The sequence below is a fragment of the Apium graveolens genome, chromosome 5 (genome assembly GCF_009905375.1).
Source record: "Apium graveolens cultivar Ventura chromosome 5, ASM990537v1, whole genome shotgun sequence".
In the NCBI taxonomy this organism is placed as follows: Eukaryota; Viridiplantae; Streptophyta; class Magnoliopsida; order Apiales; family Apiaceae; genus Apium; species Apium graveolens.
The window spans coordinates 98,950,338-98,974,508 of NC_133651.1; the positions used below are offsets into that span (position 1 = coordinate 98,950,338).

The 24,171-nt window shown below is 33.8% G+C and overlaps 1 protein-coding gene across 5 annotated transcripts in view; it reads left to right on the forward strand.

The window, feature by feature from the left end:
* LOC141724314 (protein SABRE) overlaps nt 1–15,174 on the forward strand; it is a 32,834-nt gene extending 17,660 nt beyond the window's left edge. For 2 of the 5 annotated variants that reach the window (XM_074526409.1, XM_074526411.1), the window contains 12 exons: nt 804–1,160; nt 1,319–1,437; nt 2,398–2,647; nt 3,004–3,228; nt 7,307–7,446; nt 9,470–9,542; nt 10,466–10,567; nt 10,669–10,842; nt 11,059–11,397; nt 11,486–11,653; nt 13,267–13,651; nt 14,426–15,174. In XM_074526409.1, coding sequence (XP_074382510.1) covers nt 804–1,160; nt 1,319–1,437; nt 2,398–2,647; nt 3,004–3,228; nt 7,307–7,446; nt 9,470–9,542; nt 10,466–10,567; nt 10,669–10,842; nt 11,059–11,397; nt 11,486–11,653; nt 13,267–13,651; nt 14,426–14,535 — 2,442 coding nt within the window. In that variant the 3' untranslated portion in view covers nt 14,536–15,174. Of the gene's footprint in view, nt 1–803; nt 1,161–1,318; nt 1,438–2,397; nt 2,648–3,003; nt 3,229–7,306; nt 7,447–8,964; nt 9,089–9,469; nt 9,543–10,465; nt 10,568–10,668; nt 10,843–11,058; nt 11,398–11,485; nt 11,654–13,266; nt 13,652–13,976 lie in introns of those variants that run through there. The other 3 variants (XM_074526410.1, XR_012576589.1, XR_012576588.1) reach the window with 3 other exon arrangements.
* The last annotated feature ends 8,997 nt before the right edge of the window (nt 15,175–24,171 follow it).

Genomic DNA, 24,171 nt, shown 5'->3' on the forward strand with positions numbered 1-24,171 from the left:
TTTTGATATCGTGTTCCAGTTTAGATCTGCAAGTGATCAAACATTGACCAATTTCAGTTGATAGACAAGTTTCATACAGGCTTTCTCTAGGGAACATAATTCTATATATGCTTTTAACACTAATACCTATTAGGACACTAGCACTGGGTGCAAATTAAAATTTTATATGGTGTTTTTTAATAAATATTTCACTCATTTATGAAAGTGATCCAGTTGTATAGTCCTGTTTTCAAAGTTTTATTGCAGAAGTGTACAAACAGGGACATGGAATGATGTATTTGCTTACTGGTCTGGAAATGTTGTTATCAGTCATTTGTTTTGTGGTTTTTGACATGAAGCTTAAATTAAGGAATGATTGTTGAGTATTGTATTGTAATCTTTTTTGTGTCTCGCTCTATGTAAACACTAAATAGTGTACTATTCGAAATTATAACAGAAATATTAAACACTGATTTGATTAAATCATGGTCATCTTTACTATTTTCTGCATTTCTCCATGCTGCCACGTATGTTCTGCACTTTGCTTTCAAGTGCAGTACATTTGATTATCACAGTTCACAGCTGATCCTATAAATATGAATAGCTTGATAATGTCTAAAAGTCTTCGTCGACAAAACATAAAAGAGAGTATTATGTTATCTTCAATATTGAGCTTGATCATGTCTTTAAAAGACACTCACAAAAACATAAAGAAGAGAATTATGTCATCTTTTTATTATTTGTGTGCATTACCTCCGACAAGTTTTAGGGATCTGCAAAATTGGTAGATGCTCTTGAATACATTTATCATTCTTTTATTGCAGGGTAGGTTTCTTCTTGCTGCTGCTAGTGGCCGTGTTCTTGCTCGTTCATTCCATTCAGTCCTTCAAGTTGGATTTGAGATGATTGAACAGGCACTACAAAGCAGTGATGTGCATAAACTTGTATCTCAGCCTGAAATGACTTGGAATCGCATGGAATTCTCTGTGATGCTGGAGCACGTCCAGGCTCATGTTGCCCCTACTGATGTTGATCCAGGGGCTGGTCTACAGTGGCTTCCAAGAATCCGTAGGAGTTCACCAAAAGTAAAGCGTACTGGGGCTTTGCTTGAAAGGGTGTTTATGCCTTGTGATATGTATCTTCGGTATACAAGACATAAAGGCGGAACTTCAGACTTGAAGGCAATACCTCTTAATTTAACTGATATATATATTATTAATTATGTACCAAAGCAAATACTAAACAGTATAGTTATATATCCACGAGTTGCTAGTATCTCTAGTACTGCCATGGTGCCTTGCAGCTGCTCCGCCTTAATGTTAAAACTCATTTTATGCAGGTGAAGCCCTTAAAAGAGCTTGCTTTCAATTCTCACAGTATAATAGCAACGATGACGTCTCGTCAGTTTCAGGTTATGCTTGATGTTTTGACCAATCTTCTATTCGCTCGACTTCCCAAGTATGGATACAGTGTATATTTTTTTTTGTAATTTTGTATTTCTCTGTTGCATAGTAAGTAATGCTATATTGCTTTGTCAATTAGTAAAAAAGTTGTGCGCTGCCTGTGTCCTAGTTTTTTGTAAAATTCTTTTGTCGCAAATCATGCACTTTTACATTTTCTCTTATCTGCTTGTGTATCGTATCTAGTGATATCGTAGTTCGATTGGTTGTTCCATAGGTGATTGCAAGGGTCTAGAGTGAACTCCCGAGGAAAGAGAACCAGAAAACCCGAGATTTGAATAGAGATTCTAAAGAAAGAATTTACTATATATTAACATTTGACTATCATTGTTTTAATCAATAAATTTTAAATCAATTCTTGAAATATTCGTGCAAAAAGTCCTACAAATTTTAATTAAGATTGTGAAAACAGATTCTTAAAATTTAAGAGATTCTAGTTTATTTATTTTTACAAATGTTTTTGCAAAGAGATTTTTGTTGTTGATCGAGTTTTTAGATGCATATTAGGGATATAAAAATAGGAAAATGTTATTTCCAGAGCAACTTTCTTATTTCCAGAGTAAAGAATGAGTGAAAAGACAAAATTGCCCCTGTATTCACAATAAAAAGCTCTTGAAAAATATTAAAGCATGGATAATTTGGTAATTTCACGTGTCTTTGCTCTGGAAATAAAATAAGGGCTCTGGAAATAACATTTTCCTAAAAATATTCATAATTTGTTTCGATTTTAGAATTAATTTTTTAAAACGGTCATCTTGGTTCTCCTTTTGAGAGGGCTTTAATCTTGGTTCTCCTTTTGAGAGGGCTTTAATCTTGGTTCTCTTTTTGAGAGGGTTTGGCCATATATTTATTAAGTTTGTGTTAAGCCCTCAAAAAATTCTGCAATGTAGTATATTGAATCTATTATTTAGTGTTGGGTCCCAGTCTTTAAGTCATTGCAACAAAATTTGTATTTTAGGCCTCGAAAAAACAATCTTTCTTTTCCATCTGAGGATGTTGAAGATGTTGAAGAGGAAGCAGATGAGGTGGTACCTGACGGCGTTGAAGAAGTTGAACTAGCAAGAGTAAACCTTGAACGGAAAGAGAGAATGCAAAAGCTGCTCCTTGACGACATCAGAAAATTGTCTGTTCGTAATAATGTTACTGTAGACCTGAACTCGGAGAAGGATGGTGATTTGTGGATGATAACTGGCGGAAGAGCTGCATTGGTAAGTGATGAACCTTCTGAAATACATGTAATAGAATTAGCTTTATTACAATGAAGTTGGAAAACAGATTTTGGTCTGTACTTGCTACTTAACATGATTGATGAGCCTTTTTAGGGACCGGTAAAAGTATTAAAAAATTCAGTCTTGTCTATGTGTAATTTTCGCCCAAATCAGCTTTCTGTTGAGTTTTAAATTTATTTGCCAAACATTTTTCTACTGCAAATACTAGAACAGTAATATTGTAGGCTTTAATGCAGACCCTTCCTTTTATCTGTATTTTGATCCCCATGTTCTAGTATAAAAAACACATCAAATACAATTGTAGTATGAGAAACACATCAGTATTACCTCAACAGGTGCAAAGACTTAGGAAAGAGCTTGGAAACGCTCGTAAATCTAGAAAAGCTGCTTCCGTTTCTTTAAGGATGGCTTTGCAAAAGACTGCTCATCAGCGACTTATGGAGAAAGAGAAGAACAAAAGTCCATCATATGCTATGCGCATATCTATGCAGATTAATAAAGTGGTCTGGGGAATGCTTGTGGATGGCAAATCATTTGCTGAAGCGGAGATCAATGATATGGTATGTCTATAAAGATTGTTTGAGTTTGACAGCTAAAAACTAATATTGCATCATTTCTATTGGTAAACTTAGTTAAGACGTCATGTGACAAACCTCAGATAGGTGTATACTAACTTAAGATGTATCCTATTGTTTTCTAAATGACCATTACTTTTTGTATAAAGACCAAGTATCATGAGATATTATTATGTTACATTAGGCTTGGAGCTCACCAAAGTTGTGTTTTCTTTCTATTCTGAGGTTTTAAATGGACTGAGCTGGGTGAGTTGTCAACATTTATTGCAATAAAACCTTTGAGGTCCGTCTTCAAATTGGTTCACTTAGAGATCGAGCATAATTTGTTATCACGCCAGCCCATATTTGCATTATACTGGCCAAGCTTGATGTAGGACAGGGGTTAGGCAGGGGTAAAAACAAGGGATAAAGCCTATCTCTGCAGAGATGCAGATTTAATTCACAATAATTCAACTCTATTCCATAATAAAGATTACAATCATTTATATGAAAATCCTGAACTTGGTGAACAAGTAAGATCCTACAAAGTAGCAAAACACTCCTAATTAATATCTATTGCCTAATAATTTTCTACTACTATATTTAAAAAAACTGATACTTATCTAATTCTAATATATTTAAATAACAATATAAATATTTAGTAATTAATTCAGTTATTTTATGCTCTGGATCAAAGCTGGTGGCCTGAATCCTCATCCAATAGTTTCGTTTGTTCGTTTATTGCGCTACATTCAAAATCTTGTCCTAATTTGGATCGGAGTCGGCTGGTACTGGCATCATGACTCCTTTGCTGATATTAAGAATTGAGGTACCCATAATATCATCTTATTATCGACAGGGAGAATATTGGCAAATTTCCAAATTTATGAAGCTAATTTTTTCACCCTACCTGGTCCTCAGAGTTCTTTAGTAGTATCTTTCCTTATCTCCAGCATAATTTACTGAAAATATTGTAAAAAATGTAATAACAAGGAAGAGTACATACATAAGTCTGCATGCCATACATGGGTTTTATTCCCTGGGATCGTATGCGCACACCCTTAGGGTTGTAATCTGAATTGGAGCTGGCTTGAATTTAAATCAAGCTCGACCCAATTAAACCCATGTGAGTCTCGAGATCAACTCAACAAAATGGGTTTCTCAACTTGAACTTTTTTCTAACCTCGATCCCGAACAAGTAGTCGATCTGAGTTTTATCCGAGCTCAATAACGTTTTTTACTCCAAATCTGTGCTAAAATGATTAAAATGGAATTTAATCTTGGTTTAAGTGGGTTGGGCTTTATTGGATTTAAAATATAGATGGTTTAAAGTAGTTTGAACTAGGTAAGTTCTGATAAGCTCATAAAAACGGTTGAACTTAGCGAACTTATAGTTTTGAGTAATTTCGTACTTTCATACAAGAGTTGAACTCAAAACACATTTTTATCTTAATTTCAACTTGTCTCGATAAGGAACAGCTTGAAATTGAGCTTATTAACTAAACGTTCAATTCAAAATACAGCCCTACCTGCACATACTTATCCGTAGTTCCATAAACAAACCAACAGATTATGAAAGGGTATGATATATATATATATATGTATGTATATGTAGGTGCAAAGCATATGATTAACGGAAAAGAAAAGCCGATACAACTGTAGATGCTTTTTCCATTTTGTTATTTTTGTTTTCTTCTGATATATAGGGTACCTTTTTCCCTTTGGTTTGTTTATTGTAAAGTTCATGTATCCTAAATATTTTGTTATAATTTATTTGTGCCGGTATGGTATTGATATTATGTTTTAAGTAGAAACAAGCATATAACCCGTTCATACCAGTGATATTTGAATCATATTTATAGTTATAATATATTGATCAATTAAAATAATTACATTTGTTTTAATTTGATTTATTTCATAATGATTGTATGTGTTTTATTTAGTATAAGTTTTTAAAATAGTTAGGCCCACTAAGGTTAGAGATGTGTTTAAATTAGTATAAATATATGTATTTTTTATAAGCTCTTTAATTGTTTTGCTATGAAATTATATGTATTTTAGTTATAAAAGATTATATGTATATATTAATTTAAATAAGTTTTGAAAAGAATTTGGTCTGTTAAAATAGATTTTTAATATAAGTAGGCCCGTATGTTTAAATTAGAATAGTTATATGTGTTTAATTAGGTTTTTAGAATAAATAGGCATGGAGGTTGGCCCGGCCCAATTACCGACCAACCAAAACTTTGAACGTTTTGGGTTTAATTATGTACTAAGAAGTAGGGACACTTGGGTCGCATGCAGAGTCCTCGTGTCGAATACTCGGACACACATATTCCGTATCGGACACACGGATTTTATACTAATATAAAATTTTATCTTCAAAAATTGTAGTCAAAATCTATTTCAGAAAACTACATTCACCAAATTAAGTATCTACGTCTATTAGTTTTTACAAAAGTATTGAGTATTGAACTCATTTTTGCATAAACTAAAAGATTTTTCTTGTATTTTGGTGTTTTAGATTAATAAATGATGCATTTTTCATATTTTCATGAAATTTTTGGTTTTATTAGTAGGTTTTATTATGTTTAACATGAAATATGTATGAAGTATTTGTTTATCTTTCCCGTGTCTCCCCGCATCCGTATCTCCATATTATTATATTTGTCGAATTCCCGTATTCCCAAAGTAAGCACTCACACTCCCACACCCGTGTCCTCGCTTTGCTTCCTAGATAATGTAGTATACATGTTGATGAGTGGATGTAAACGAGTCTCATAGAGGAGAATGCATATGTATATGATGTGTTGACTCTTGTTTTTTTGACAATTATGGCTTATAATATTACAAATGAGTATCTGTTCTCATAAATTCTGAGGGTGAGCGAGGATCAAACCTAGGACCTGAGACGACAGAGGATAAACTCTTAACCATTTGAGCTATCCAACCGTGTATTTCATAATGTTAATTTAATTAGGACGGTACAATTAGTGATCCACAGGACCACATGCTAGAACTTTACTTATTCGTGATTTAGAGATATTATTAGGTTGCCAGACTAACAGTAAGGAGGGTGATAAATGTTTGTTTCATGAATTTATATGTTATTTTACGAATCCGTTATTAAGATATTGAAGGTTAAGAATATTATGGGCAACATGGACTGCTGAACTGGCTCACCACCCTGGCTCATGTCAATGAAATTTTGGGCTAGTTTCTAAGAGTAATATCGTTTTAGCTCAATCTATTAATAAACCAAACGGAACCCTTAAAAACATTTTGCTCTAAATTTGAATGTTGATGAAAGAATGCCTCCCGAAGAAGACATGGTAATACTTGATATCGAAGACAATTGGGGCATCAGTAAATGCCATAGGCAAATAATAATATTACACTCTGATTTGTCCAAATATCCAAGTCTTATAGTAGGAGAAAAACACCATTTGGTGAAATCTTTACCCTTTTTGGTGATTAATCTTGGTGGTCACAACCCCCTTCTCCGGCTCTCTTTAATCTTAGATTTTTTGTTTGATTGAATATGTGATGCGGAGCATAAAACAATTAATTTAGTTGTTAATTACTTTATTTTATTAGTTAGATATAAGATTTTTTTTAATTATTAATTATATATTATAGATAGGAATATTATAGAATATAAATATATATTTGGTAGTAGATAATTGATAGTTATGAGTTATTATTTTAGGATTTGCTTCCTTTTATCTTGATTTTACTTGGTCTCCAAGTCTTGGGAGTTATATAAACAATTGTAATTTTTTTTTATTGTATAGACTTTGATTGATTATTATTGAATTTAGATTGTTCTCTCTCTTGTTATGGATTGCGATCCTAATAAACTTCTCTTTTGCGGTTGAGAAGTCCTAGGGGTTTTGATTCTTCTTCGGTTGGATCACCTTAGGCTTGGGTTTTCTGCGGTCAATCCACAATCATCTTTTTTTAACCTGTTTTTAACCCTTGTCCTGCATTAAGACGAAACTTCGTTTCTTGGTTGCTTTATCTCCAAACATGCCACTAAAGCTCTGGATATAAGAAGATATTAATGGACATTTTATCGGTGCAGATATATGATTTTGATAGGGACTACAAAGATGTTGGCGTTGCTAGGTTCACAACCAAATATTTTGTTGTGAGAAACTGCCTACCAAATGTGAAGTCTGATATGCTACTGTCAGCATGGAATCCTCCGCCCGAATGGGGAAAGTATGCAATCTTATCTTTGCTTACAGAAGCTCTTACTTAACTGTACAGCTTATGTATCTATATATTAGCTTCTGCAGATCTTTAATAGAAACTAATTGTGTAAATGGCATACAAAATTCTTTGTTGAGCTTCCTGTTTCATGCTGCTATCACTGGTCATGAACAATGACAAGTCTATGTTCTTTCGCTCTTACCGCTCCTAGCCTCCTACTATCTATTTCTTATCTAAGCCCTTTAGTAAGTCTATGAGTACTCGAATGACGGTATGAGCATCATTTAATTTTTGAAACATAGGTTCTGATCCGTTAGATACATTTCCTTTGCATATGTATTAGAAGCAACCGAATGACAGTCTAGCATTACTAGCAAGCTTGTTGTATCAACCTGGACTTACTGTTTCACTGGCCTTCTCATTTGAGGAAGTTAGAAGCTACTGCAGATTACTAAATGCTATCATATAGAAGTACTCAAAAAGTTTAAATTTTTAATTTTGGATGCCATCTTGGATATCAATCCATGTACATGATAGTATGTGAATCTACAACACCCATATACCTATTGCAGAAACATGGACGATATGGCTCTCCCCAATATATACAGAAGTATATCCTTTAGAATTCGAAATTCCGAACTTGTAATTTTCAAGACTTTTGAAGTATATTGCAAAAATCAGTTTAAGGTATATACCAGTTATGGACGAGTACGTTTTACTATCATGTGCTACCTAGCAGTATTCGTTGTGCCATACGATTAGAATACTGAGCCATACTGAGCCATAGATCGCCAGCTCGTATATATTCTGAAACACTGTGCACCAAGTAGTATCTCTCACTTACAGTCAATGTGCGAAGTATTAGGTATTGGTTAATTCTTGATGCAATTTGGTTGTATCATCAGAAAATACAAAAAAACTATATATTGTTGAACACAATTGTAAATAGATAGACCGAGTAAAAGCCATGTGATTGATAAAATAATGGTTCTTCTAAATATTTTTGGAAGGTGTTATGTCTTAAATTTTTATGTTTGGAACATTGTATTGATATGTAGCGTCGGACTGTAGCAAGTCATTGTCAGTACTCTCTGCTGAAATGAACGAATATACATATAATTAGAAAAAAGGTAAAATTAAATATGCAATTGAAGTAATTCATAATAGACTGAAAAGGACGAGGTTGCATACCATATTTGCTTAACGCATTTATATGTCATGTTGCTGTGATGGAAGTAGTGAAGTGAGATTGGGCAAACTGTATTAGCTCCTGCTTAAGTATGCAATTAAGGCTAGTTATGTTTCATTGAAGGGCAGTGAATGAAATTAGAAATCATTATCTCTGTATCTTTGTAGATAACTGGTTGAACTCTTTTTTCCCCGTCTTTCCTTCGCATTAGAGACTAGATTCCTGAAGTAATTTCCACCATAGCATCTTCCATCCAATTAGTTCTTCTGAACATATATTCTCTTGTTGGAAATTCCACTAATTTTAATGTATTTCTGCTTACCAAATTCTCTTTCCAGTCCCCCACAGATACTAGGAAAAAAAAATTAGAATGGAAATATAAGCCTTCAGAGCGCTTTTCAGAAATCAGCGTGAAAGGTGCAAGTCTTTTGCAAGATATGTGCAAAATCAAAATCTCCATCAGTAAGTTTAGATTGCATTTGAGGTAATGGTACTACATAAGATCCGATGGAGGAATTAAGGTACTCTTTGACACCAACAAAATAATTAAAACCTCAATCCCTTGAGTTGTTATAGAAAAAGTTAAGTCTTGTGCTCACATAAATTGTTCTATTATGAGTTGCAATAATACCGTTATTAGAGTTGGTTTCCTTGGTGACTTTCTCAATTGTGCTCTATATTTCTTGGAGTACCTTGAGGTTTAGAGGTGTCGAAGATCTCAAAATTAAACTTTCTTTAACTTGTATCCAACCCATATTTTGGGTAGCATCCCATTAATTTTTTTTTATTCTGTTGTCCTTGAAATCACTGCTTAAAAATCCCATATTTATTTCTCGACTGCAGAAAAGTCATGCTGGGAGTCGATGCAAAACAGGGTGCACCAAAGGATGGAAATTCACCAATTGAATTGTTCCAGGTAGTCAAATTTACTTTCTGTTTTACTTGTTAACTGCTATAATTAAGTAAGAAATTATAGTTACTAATGATGAAAGGTTGCAACTCATTTTTTGTTTCAAAAGAAGCCTTAGTTAGAAACTTTTGACATGCCTGTAAGAGTGTACTCAGACATGACAGCTTTGTGAAACTGCTCACACTGACTTTTGAGGACTAACCTTGTATACAACACGAATATTTAGTGTTTGGGTGTGAAAATTCAGTACACGAACACGGAAAGACTTTAGTGTCGGGTTTAGTTTTCCGATATAGGTACACGACACGGAGCGAAATTACATGAAATTATTAAATAAAATTTAAAATATATCATATTTATAAATCACGGATATATTATTCATTTAATACTAAATAAAAATAATTTATTTGTAAAACTAAACTTGAAATCTCGGCCCTTAATTTTATACTGATGTTGAACTTGTATTTTATTGTACTTGCAAGATGTTAGTTTCAAAACTTGTTTGTTGTCGTTAGAGGTTAATTTATCAGCTACTACATTTTCCAACATTTGAGATTTAAAAAAAAAAACTCTTGTAAATTTCATGTACTTCAGTGTACTTTCCGGGGAGATGTGGAAATATTCGTTTCGGGTTAGTGTCACCCAAATGGTACACGAATAAAATTCCGGATCAGGTTCGGTTTTGAAAGTACAGGGAACGATTGTACACGATAAGACACATTGCCAGGTCTACTTGTATCCAATAGTTCTAGTAAGTTAAGTAGGTGTTTATTTGTTTGGCAGAAACCCCTTTTTTTGATTCATCTTCTTTGTGATCCCAGTTTGGAACATATTCCAAAACATTTTAAATAGAATTCTCATTTCTATCTGTAGAAATTTTTTCGGTTTTGCGGTGCATGATAGTTACAATGTAAGCCTTCTCATTTCAGGTTGATATTTACCCTTTAAAGATACATCTAACAGAGACCATGTACAAAATGATGTGGGGATATTTCTTTCCCGAAGAAGAACAAGACTCACAAAGGCGGCAGGTAGTTGAAACTTGGAAGCTCTAATGCATGAAAGTTCTTATTTAAGGATTTTTTAAATATTAACAGTCAATTTTGTGTAATTTACTTGTTGATCTTTTTAGGAGGTTTGGAAGGTTTCAACTACTGCTGGTTCGAAACGAGTTAAGAAAGCTCTGTCATTGCATGAAGCTTCTGGGTCCAGCAGTCACCCATTGAAAGATTTTGAAATTTTAAAATCAGGAGCTTGTGTTGTCCCTTCGAATCCTGACCACAGTCAGCCTTCCATCCCTGCCCAAGTAAGTTTCTCCTGGTGTGACATTCTGCTAGTGTAATTTGAGTATTATTAGATCCGTGAGGAAATAAAGAAACACTTTGTGAATATAGTGCTTGCACAGGCTTGTGCATTTCTAATTTTAGCAGTTTCTATTATGTGAAGTAACGGTGTTCAATTTCTAGTTGTTGGTCTTCTTTTCTTTATGCAAATGGCAACACTGCAATTCTGGAATGTGCAGGCATCGAAGTTGCTCAGCTTAAAAGAGAATAATGATAAGGGGTCAAAGACAGGGTTAAGGCGGACATCTTCATTTGACAGAACATGGGAAGAAACTGTTGCAGAATCAGTGGCTAATGAACTTGTACTACAGGCTCATTCGTCAAGTATTTCTCCATCAAAGAGTGGGCATCTTGGTTGTGTTGATCAAGAAGAATCTTTAAAATTTAAATTAAAGGATTCTAAGCCTCTAAAATCTGGTCGTTCTTCACACGAAGAGAAAAAAGTGGGGAAATCTCAGGATGAGAAGAGATCCAGGCCACGGAAAATGAGGGAGTTCCACAATATCAAAATAAGTCAGGTTGCTGAAAAAAAATCTTATTGTATATACATATTTTTCCTGGCTTTTTAGGACTTCTTCTATTAAGGATATCCATTTATGTTTATAGGTTCAGCTTCTGGTAACCTATGAAGGCTCTAGATTTGCTGTGAGTGATTTAAGGTTGTTAATGGACACATTCCATCGAGAGGAATTCACAGGTACATGGAGAAGACTATTCTCAAGAGTGAAGAAACACATTATTTGGGGAGTCCTGAAGTCAGTTACTGGAATGCAGGCAAGTTTTTTTTTAAATAGAATAAATTTTTTGCTTAGAATAAACAGGCTGGCTACTGTTAATGTCCCGGGGCTAAGCCATGTGCGTAGTACGTTTTTGTTGCAGAAATAACGTTTCAGTTTCCTACAACACACTCATGCACCGGAGGGGAGGGAGATATTGGTTGTTCAATATAGTAGTTTTATCATTAGTTTGTTATTATTAGATGAGGCCATGTAACAAAGAGTTTGAAGTTTATAATTACATTGAGTTCTCCATCTCTTGGGGGAGGCTAGGGGAGGGAGAGATTGGTTGTTTAATACAGGAGTGTTTTGATTAGTTTCTTACATTAGTTGAAGCCATGTAACAAAGAGTTTGAAGTTTGTAACTACATTGAATTCTTCATTTCTTCTTAAAAAGTACTAAAACTAAGAAGGTAATTAGAACATGTCTCACTAGCAATTTAGGTATATCTAGTAGTGTTATGATTAGTTTTTTATTATTTAAGGTAGGGTTTTATTTCTTATTATATAAGCTGATGTATCATCCCATCTTAATAAGATTTTTTAAATTTTAGTAAATGTGAGGATATAGTTGTGTTTCTACCTATTTTTTTTCTAGAAATAGGTTCTGTCAGTTTATTCAGCACTTAATATAGCCATGCATCAGTTTGTGTCCTATACCGTGATGATTTGGTCTAGCAGTTTGCATAATCTGAAGTTATTGCTGGTATACATGCATTCATTTAATATTATATTTTCAATATGTATGCTTGTTGAAGGTGTCTATAAGTTGTTATTAATACTAATATTGGGTATGATCTTGTATGACCATGTAGATTATGGTGTGTGGAGCTGGGGAAGGGAGGAAGTATTCACTTTGGTTTTGAATCAGTTTGAATTAATTTCCTACTGAGAGACATGAATGTTAACATAACTTGTAACTCACGTGCCTTAGGATATTATTGTGTCATAATATGTTTGTATACTTAGAATTTGCTTGCACTTTATTTTTGTTATTTATTTTTAATGTGTATTAAAATAGGTTTTATCAGGTTTGGAGCAGAATAATGTTGGTTGGATTTTCTAGTTTTTGACTAATTAGATATTATAATTAATGATGATGAATGCTACATATGAAAAGAAATGGAAAGCCATGAGAAAAGATCTTTTAAGAATCATAGCTAACTCAACCATCCAACCATTGAAGCAATTTTTGCAATACATACAAGCAACATTTTGTGGTTCTATATCAGATAAAATTTTTTTATACCCTTCTGCATGTTGACCATTTACAGGTTCCCCCTTGTAGATTTTTATGCCTTTTCTTGAACTCTCAAATTGCAGTTTACCGGACACTTGAAATTTGTGTCTTCCTCCATTTTCTGTCGTTTAATTAAATTAATGAAATATTAGATTATATTCATAAATTGTTTTAGGAACCTGCTGTATAAAGATTCTAGAATATTACAGCTCCCGTAGATGACCAGCAATATTATAGCTTCCGTTGATTACCGGCAAGTTGAACTTGCAAGACACAAATTGAATTCTGAGTATGACTAATACACAATAGTGAAGATTATACATTTGACTCTTTTACAAGTATGTTGTGACTTGCTCACTTTGCTCATGTAGGGTAAAAAGTTCACTAAAGACAAAGCACATAGTCATCGGGAAGTCATCGCAGCTAGTGTAGCTGAAAATGATCTCAATTTAAGTGATAGTGATGGTGCTTCAGCTGGGCCATCTGAGCAGTTGCCAGTAGCTTGGCCTAAGCGTCCAACTGATGGAGCAGGTGATGGATTTGTTACATCCATAAGGGGTCTTTTTAATTCCCAGCGCCGCAAGGCCAAGGCCTTTGTGCTCCGGACAATGAGGGGTGAAGCAGAAAGCGAAATACAAGGTGAGTGGAGTGAAAGTGATGCAGAATTCTCTCCATTTGCTAGGCAACTCACGATAACAAAAGCCAAGAGACTTATTAGACATCACACAAAGAAGTTCCGCTCCAGGGGGCAAAAAGGTCAGCGGTTATTCATTCTTTCATGTACTTTAACTCTTTAAGTATTTGTGTGGGTGCACATAGTTGCTTCCCTAAGTTGGATTACCTGGCCTCAAAATCAGTTGTGATCACTTCCAATGAATTCCATTATTGCAGAAATCTAGATATCTACTATTACACCATCAGTACTCTGCTAATACTATTACCATCAAATCTTGTTCTAAAGCTTCTGAACTTTAATTTAGACTGAGAATGCAAACCACAGACTGTAAGTTGGTACTACCATAGATAGTTATTTTACTAAATATCCTTTCTGTTGAGTAACTTGTCGCTCTAAAACCTTAAGGTGTTAGAGGAAGGCCCCAATAGGAGATTATATTCTAACAGTCTCCCTCACCCCAAAGTCCGTTTTTGGGTCGAAGAGTGGATCACGGGCGCCATCTCTGGGGCATAAATTGCCTTCGTATCCATAATAATTCTGAGAATATTGAGGTTGACATGGAGTCGAACTTGAGACCCCCTCCAATCAGAGCTCCGGTACCATGAAGTTTTGTATGAATAAATCTCAGGTGTGGTAGGAATAAATATTATTTATAGTACACGAGTCACCCACTATTTATATATACTCCACCAGAGCTATTCTAGGTATCTAATCTAGATCCTGAAAATCAGTGATTTCATAATTCACCGTCCAAATTATCAGCTAGTAGAATGTATAAAATTAACCTAAAGATATTGACAATTATTGTAAATATTCCTTCATTAAATTCTGATATTCTACACTTTCCGCATCAGGTATGTCTTCTCAGCAGAGAGAGTCACTTCCTTCATCGCCAAGAGAGACATCACCAGTTGAAAGTGATTCATCAAGTGTATCTTCACCATATGAGGACTTCCATGATTAGACGGGTCTCAATTGATCCCAGGATCATCCTGATAAACTCAAGTAACATGAGTCGAGGATTTTGGTCATAGGGTTATCCAACATAATAGAATATGTTTAGCAGTAAAAGTAAACAATATTACCCATACAGCCACCTTGAATGAGTGTCGCTTATTGAAGAGTTGACAGCCATTTTGAATGAGTGTTGTATATTGAAGAGTTCTTTGCCTTCCATCTTAATTTCGGACAGTAAATATTATATGCGGGCTGGGGAAGAGATTTCATGATTGCAAGGCAAGCTAATATACTACTATAGATAACATGTAAATTGGTCACTCTTGTACTCTTGCAAATCCCTTGTCGTTGTTCAGTTAGATGCTGTTAGAGTTTTGACATCAAGATATACACATGGTCGGTGGGCTGCTTGGCAATTTTGGAAATTTCCCTGCCAAGATATATCATTTCATCTGTGCTGGCCCTGCTGGGATTTTGCAGTATGTAGATCATTTGTAACATGTACTTGTATGAAGCAGAAGTTAATGCTTTAACTTGGAATTCATGTCTCTAGCCTACACGAAATGTAAAGAGAGCCTCTGAAAGCAATATTTAAGATTCCATGTAGTTTTATTTCTCCTATACAAACTCGCTTTCAATTTTTATATGTTACATAGTATGTGATGTATGTTGAAAAAATACTTACAGTATTGGTAAAAATGTTTTGCAATTCTATACTCAATGAGAAAGTGCCACTGCCAAAGCTTTGCATTGGCAATACAGGTACCAGAGTCCCCCTCCCCCCTCACACATCAAGCTCTTTGTATTAGTGATTACACTATTAAATTCATATCAGATCAGAAGGGAACTGTGTGTTTTATTGTCTACTTTGCGATTCCTAAATATTTCAGAACTTCTAATTTGAGTCATTTAATATAATATTGGCTAACGTCTAGCAGTTTTTAGGTCCGTTCGTTAAATATTGACTATTTTCTGGCAGGTGGAAACTAAAAATTAAAAATTAAAATGTAATGTATAATTACATTGCAGCTCATCTCAAATTAGAATCTTATTCTGGATCTTATATTGTTTTTCTGATGAAATGGTGCTCCAGAGCATCTTCGAAGGCAATAAGCTAAAATAATATATAATAATCATTAGTTAAAGTTAGAACCTGTTAGAGTTTGTGCTCCAATGGCGTTAATTATAAATTGCTAGTTATAATTTAAAAGTAATATTTTAATAACAAGTTAAGGTTTTCACAAAAATATTTATAACCACTCTATTTTAACCATCGTATTTTTAAATATGTATTTAATGGTATTAATTATTAGTTAAATATTAAAAAAATATTTTATATTATATTTAATTCAAGGCAGTGACATGAATTTATTTGTTTTTATGAATTTTTTATTTTGTAGTTTATTAAAATTATTTTAATAAATAACTTTGCTAAATAAATACACCCTCCGTCCCAGTTTATATCTTGTGTTTGATTTTTAATGGTCAAATTGACTCAATTTTGACCATAAATAAAAATTTGTTCTTTCATTATTTTGAAAAACTGAAAAATACATATTAAAATATATTAAACATCCTTTCTTATGATATAATTTTTATAAATATTTTCAATAATCCATTATGTGAAATTTTTAGTTAAAGTTGGGTTAATTTGACCGCAAAAAATTAAACATGACAGGTAAATTGGGATGGAGGGATTATATAAAGTGCTTAGAAATAATTTTGCTAAAGATGGGACTTGGGCCTTGGTGTATTAGATGACGTGGACACGACAAAGTTGGATATAGTTATATAAAAGACCCGCAAGAAATCAACAAATTTGGCTACTCAATTCTCATCCTCTATAATTATGACGAGCGAGATTATATATATGTGCTACTATTTTTACGTCAACTGGACTATATATCTAACAGGCTCACTAGGTTGGAGTTGCTCCTGCATGGATGATGACCCTAAATATCACTTTAGGGTTAAAAATGATCTAAAATATTATTTCTGAAAATAATGATCCTAAATGTTACTTGAAAACAGTAAATCGTGTAACGTTTATGCAAAAGGTCCAAAACGCTACATCGTGTAGCGTTTTGACACTTTGGTTTTTTGTATATGTACAAAACGTTAGATAAAGTAGCGTTTTGATTCCAAAACGCTATATGATGTACCGTTCAGAACCAAAACACTACTTCAACTAACGTTTTGCATATTATAAAAAAATTTAAAAAAGTGCCAAAACACCACACGATTTATTGTTTTCATTTTTGAAAAAAAAATACAAAACGCTAGACAAAATGCCGTTATGAAGTGACATTTCAGGTCATTATTTTCAAAAATAACATTTTGGGCCATTTAACACTCAAAAATGACATTTTGGTCCATTTTTCTCTAAAGTCATATGTTAGATTGAGTTGTGATAAGTACGAGATACTATACACCTACTTATACATGATAGTATAAGGTAATTATAAAAAAGAAAATTAAGTATAAATAAAAATACATTTACTTACACTTAATAAGATACAAGGTAATTATATAAAAGAAAATAATAGATTTAAGAAAATATTAAGTATAAATAAAATTATAGAATGCATATATAAAAAATAATAAAATACCAAAAAGAAAAGAAATAACGACATATTACAAAACATAGTTGCTAAGAAATCTTTTGTCAACAAACAAGAAAGTGTAGAATATAAATAATCATAGAACATATATAACTCAAATAACAAAATTATGCATCAGATAACAAAAATAACATAAAAATATTGAAAACTTTATATTATTAATAAATGTAAATTAATTAAATATTTATAATCATGAAAATCCATCTGAATTAATTTATAAATTAATTAATATAAATTTAAAGATCATATTAATGCTCACAATTTATTTATTTTATAATCTAATGATAATAGTATGAGTTCTGTTGTTCTCCGACAGACTCAGCATACACATCTCCTACATACGTCCACAGCACACATCCGCCTTTTTAATCTACAACTAATCACCAGATCGGATACGGGGTATGATAGTAATCAGGATTACTATCAATCTTTTTGTCTCTCATTATCCAAATTAAAGTTATTTTATTTGTAAAGTTAGGGTTGATATGTGTGATATGATAAATGAATTAAAGTTACTCATTCGTGTTAATCCTATATTCACCAGGACTATGGGCTTGTTTACTACTTTACTCTTCAAGCATTCCTCAACTTTCACAACACGAGATATAATTATTCGCCCATTCAACTAGATGAGGATTATAGCTCCATGTTTCCCCTAAAAATTACTCATAAACTCGCTCACTCAAATCCTTTGTAAAACCTGAAGAACGAAATCTTCATATATGATAGACTCGGTGATTAACTGTAGGAAAATAATCGCATTCCTCCCCTTACTTACCACTGACATGGCATGTCCGAAGGCTGTTCATGATAGTCTCTACTTCTTTTAACACACTGCATATCAAAATTGATACCTCTTATAGCTAATTCTTGATTTTTTTTTCAATATCTCTTCCACCATTTGTAAGATTCATTATAGTTGGAAGATCCGCTACATCACTTAATTTTGAAGCCAACTAATAGTCACTCATTGTATATACCATCATCAGTATTGGACAATCTCATCTCATCTTTCATATTACAGAATCCCACCAGAATACCCAAAATACGTTTAACATCTCTGGGATCAAAAAGTTGTTTAATGAAAGGAACATGCCACTCCCCATTAATTAAATTCAGATCGACAAAACATACATTACACGGAACAATTGGGGAAATATGGAGGTCCATGTCATCACGTCTAAGAAATCCTAGTCACTCATCACAAGGATAATCACTTTGAACCCTACTTGACAAATTGACTCAGGATTGAAGCGAAACGCTAATTATCGTAAGGACTCCTAAACGAGAAATCTTTGGACACCTTGAATCCACAAGGAAATCATCAAATCCATTAGGGAGAATTCTTGAATCCACGAGAAAATAAAAGAAAACTCTCTGGTTTTTTATTTTTAATCAAAGATTCGCTTCTATTATATAATAACATTATTTTTGTAGGGATAATAAAACCTTAAAAAATATAAAAATTAATCCTAATTAAAATAAAATATTAAATAGAGTTAGTGATCATGCAGATTTTGAGCATGCTCACTCTCCATAATCTCAAGACCACTAATACGTTTTTACATGATCATGCAGCCCGTCAGCATGTGACCTTTAGGATTTTATTATTATAGCATGATCATGTTATTGTCCTCCCATTTTCTAGGGATGGCAAAATAATCCGATCCGACGGATACCCGATCCGAAACCCGAAATTTTAGATTTACCGAACCCGATTTTTTTGATTTGGATTTGGATATAGATTTAATTTTTAAACCCGAAATTTTTTGGATTTGGATTTGGATATTAGGTATACCGATCCGAAACCCGATCCAAAATCCGAAACTCTATCTAAACCCGATCCGAACCCGAAATCCGAAAAAAAACCGAATTATTATATATATAATTATATAATACACATTATAATATTATAATATATATATATTAATAATATACATTATACATATTATTATGTAATTTTTAGAACATATATTTTTATATTTATGTTAAAAAATAACTAATTATAAAGTTTAATTAAATATAATTATTCAATCATTTAAACGGGTGTTAAGGTTTATAAGGTTAACAAAACATCTTTTAGTAATAAATCTAAAAAACTAGGTATCAATTGAGTTGATTTTTTTAAATATTAGCTATACATATAATAACACAATTAATGGTGTGGTGTAGTGGTTGAAGATGACATGTTAAAACTCTTTCTCTACAAGTCGCGTGTTCGATCCCATGCACTTGCAATGTCAATAATTATACAAATTTTCAGATTTCGGATTCGGGTTCGGGTATGAATATCCAATTTAAAAAATTTCGGGTTTCGGGTATACCCGATTCCGATCCGAAATCCGATGGATCGGGTTCAGGTATTTATTTTCGGGTATTTTTCGGATTCGAGTCGGGTTCGGGTATGGATAAAATTTTCCGGTTTGGATATGGATTCTGCAATACCCGTTCCGATCCGACCCGATTGCCATCCCTACCATTTTCCTTACAAGTCTATTCATGTCAAGTTTCTCTTCAAAATTTAGGGACTCTTGTCCTACATCAGTCTCCTCTACTTCTGAAAAACTCGACCCCGTGTTCTCAACTAAAATCAGAACATCGTATGTATCTTGTTTATCTCTCCATGCTGGTATCTTTTTAGACAACTTTTCTTTTGAAGTCTAGTATTTAGCTTTCTCTTCAGAAACAATTTTTAGACATGAGAGCATCACAAGAATAAAATCAAACAAATCATGATTAACAATTGCAAGCTCAAATTTAGAATCCACATCAGAAAACTCTTATGTTATATCAAGGAACACCACACATTCATGTGGTTACTTCAAGACATCCTTATCTTCCATCGGATACAAAACAAAATTTTCAACATTATTTATAAAGCCAACTATTTCCTCTCGACTGTTATGACAAAAGTTTCGATCAAACTGATAAGGTCTAACCAATACCAATTGATATCCACTCAAATCAAAATTATCAAAAACCGTAACATCTTGGAGCACCCTGAAGTTCAAGAGCAATAATATGATGATGTTTTACTACATATTGGGGATCAGATTGTGGATCCAATGGAGCACCCTAACGGGGGACTAGATGATTTTCATATTAAGGATGTAACAATTAAGGATGTTATCCCAGAAGGGATTGTTGCTGAGGAGGATCTCGTGAAGGATCCTAACAAGACTGAAGAGATGATCGCTAAAGAATAAATGACAATGGTCAGGGCGACTACCAGAGGTAGGATTGGCCGGTTACTACCGGAGGTTCGTTCAAGTTTGCAAAGATAGTAGCCCCTTTAACGCGGCTTACTCGTAAGACTGAGAAATTTGAATGGACAGAGAAATGCGAGAACAGCTTTCAAGAACTGAAGCAAAGATTGGTGATGGCCCCTATGTTGGCATTGTCGGATGGAAAAAGGAGATTTTGTGATTTGTATTGACGTTTCGCATAAGGAATTAGGGTGCTCTTATTCAGCACAACAAGGTAATCGCGTACGCGTCAAGACAATTAAGGGAATATAAAATTTGATATCCCCACCCATGAGCTTGGGCTCGTGGCAATAGTTTTGCCCTAAAGATTGGAGGCACTACTTGTATGGAGAGAAGTGCGAGAGTTACACAAGCCATAAGTGCTCTAGTGCATTTTCACGCAGAAAGAGCTCAACATGCGCCAGAGGAGGTGGTTAGAGCTAATCAAGGATTACGATTATGAGATTCTTTATCATCCAGGGAAAGCCAAAATAGTGGCTAATGCCCTTAGTATAAATGAGAGACTCAAGATGAAAATGTCTTTGAGAGAGTTGATAAGAGATTTTGAGAAAATGGAAATAGAAGTGAAGGTAACCGGAGCCGGTACCGAAACGCTGTTTGAGATTGTAATACAGCCTGAATTATCGAAAAAGATCATATTGTGCCAAGAAAAAGTGATGAATGAAGGTAGAGAGTCAATGACTGGAGAAGAGATTAATACCAAGAAAGATGATAAGGGAATAACGAGGTATTCCTACAGAATTTGGGTTCCAAACGTTTAAGAGCTTAAGGACTGGATCTTAGATGAACTCCATAGCTCGAGGATTAAGATTTAGGGCAAACCCCGAATGTGATAGTTAGGGAGGTTGCCATTAAGAAAGAAGGAGCCCGTGACATAATGAAGTAGAAAACAAGGATTTTAACGTATAAGATAACCCCAAGTATGGGAGAAGGATGAAACATTTCATACTAAGGAAACAGAAAGTCGAGTAAGAAAAGGAGACCCGAGACGGTACTCCTATACGCCAATTCATGGACCTGTCTAAAAAGAACTTAGACTATTATCCCCAACTACCACCCTGAGGAGACAGTGCAGTGGGAAATTCTTTCAGGACCTTTAAGTCGCTAAGCTCTCAGAGTTCCAAGGAATAAGCGAACCCAGTAGAGGCGAGAGCCTGGCTAAAGGAAATATAGGAATAATTTGAGATTCTAAATGATGGACGAATCACAAAAGACTATTTTTGTCACTTACCCTCCTAAGAGAGAAGCCATCCGCTGGTGAAAGACCAAGAAAGGCACGGAGCCAGAGGTTACAATAAACTGATTAAAGTTCAGTCAATTGTTTTCGGGAAAGTAATTCTCAAGGTTATGGAGATAGTGTAAAAGCTTTAGAGCCAGAACAAAGGCGGACGAGTATGATGAATTATGAAGCTAAGTTGTAAAAGTTGTCAAAATTCGTTCTGATGACAAGAATCCCAGAACGACGTGATGTTTGAAGTCAATGAGTAGTGGGTTCATGAAATGATTGTAATAGAAAAGAAAATAAAAAGAAACTGAAGTGGAAAGGAAAATAAAGACAATAGAGTTTGAGGAATGATAAGGGAGTTGTGTATGAGGAAACCCTAAAGACTCGTAGCAATAGAAATAGAAAAGTATGTATTCGTCAGGATGAGGGTGATTCACCATAAGTTAAAGTTGATGGTTGAAGGCATAAGAGATACATATATTTTATCCCCTGTAAGTTGGGAGGATTCGAGGAAACCTTGAGATAGTTCGAAGGATAAATAATGAGACGCGGATAGACCGAGGAGACAAGAAAGTAAGAAATTAGGAAAATTGGATGAAGGAAGTGACCTTCAAGAATGTGAAGTGTAAGACCGGTTATAACGACTCGTGAATTCTTTTTAATTATTTAATTGTGCAATTATGGAAATTATTAAATAAATAAGATATGTATGTTGGCTTTGACCGCTTTGTGTTTTTTGATTATTATCCATATATAATTTATGGTGTACCGGATTGTCCCCGTGATCAATTATGGAGTCATATTGAATTGTTTTCACTTTTAAAAGTGAATTTAGTGAAAATTTATTTGCATAAATATTTGGAATGTCTCTAAAATTGTTTTTGTGATTTTACAATTACAATATTTATTTTTGGGATTTTATAAAACTGAAAAATCAATATTTCATCAATTATTTAACCCTGTATGATTTTCTGATTGTATTTATTTGTAAAATTTATATTTAATTCAAACAATCTTTAAAAATTATGAAACTTATATTTGTTTAAGTTTAAAATATTCCGAGAATTTTAAAATTATTTTGGAAATTTTCGGGATTAATTTTACCCGCGCGTTGTTTCGTTTATTTGTTAAAAGCGGGTATAAAGTGCATTTTAAAAATTATTTTAAAATTATGAAATTTACGTTTTTATTTAATTCGGGATATTTCTAATATTTTAAGACTATTTTCGCGATTTTTAGAATTTGTTTTAAGAGCAGCTCATTTCGTTAATTATGAAATGTGGGTACGAGTTGCGTTTCAAAATTTCTTTAAAAATTATGAAAATTTTATTTTATTATATTCGAGATATTTGTATCATTTTAAGACTATTTTTGTAATTTTCTGAATTTGTTTAAAGTTCGACTCGGTTCGTTAATTACTGGACTCATAGATAAATCGGGCCTCAAAATTCATATTTATCTGTTTAAACACGTGACAGTCTAGGAGTGGGCTGCATTTTTGGTTGTTACACGTGTTAGTTAAAAGGAAAAAAAAAGAGATAACAATCAATTAACCCACCCTCCCTGTTCTTCCTGGCACACAATCTCTCTGCATCTCTCTGTACTCTCATCTTTAATCTCTAATTTCTCTCCCTCTCTTATATCTCCAATCGCTGCCCCGCCTCTTTCTTTTTTCGGTTAATCGCCCTCTCGTTTTCCGGCGAACCGCTTTTGGTTATCTCTGTTGATTTCCGCGTCTTGGCTTCCGGCGAGTTGCCGCCGATTGGCCTGGTAGCTCCGTTGTATGTATATATACTTATGTGTATATATGTATGTGGTTCAGTCGGGTGTTAATTGTTTTACCTGTTGCCTGTCGTTGTACTGCTGTTGCCGCCTAGTTCCTTTCTTTTCCGAGGGTGCGTGGCTGTTTTATTGCCGCGGTCTCTCTGCCTGTTCTGATTTTTGCCGACTGATTTATTTTGGTTATGCAATTGTCTGACTCGATTCCTGTTGAATTAACATTTTTATTATTTCTGCAGGTATAATTGACTAATTTTGTGAAATAAACTATGTGATATTCGCAAGAATTAAATTTAATTAATCGGTGAAATACGCGTTGGAAACCCGAGAATTAATCGGGTACCCGCGATATTTTGCCGCCGTCTGCGATGACTATTTATGAGTGGACGGTGGACTGTGATGACGCGATTCTGAGTCCTAATACGAATAAAAATGTAAAATGTGAATAAGAATAATAGTTAAATAATATTGGTGATTGGGATTCGTGCAATTGGATTGTGATTTGGATTGTCATTGTAGTTGTTGTGAATTGATTGGACGTCGATATTGTGTTTCGACGGGTAATCCGATAAACAAAGGGAACGCTGCCCGATTTTCGGAAAATCGAACTATGAAAATACGGGAATGTACCCAGGGATTATCGGGACGTCGGGCGAGTATAAGTATATACATAAATATAAGTTTTATATAAAACCTGAATTGTACATTGTAGTGGAACGATTTTCCAAAACCAATAACCCTAATTTCATACG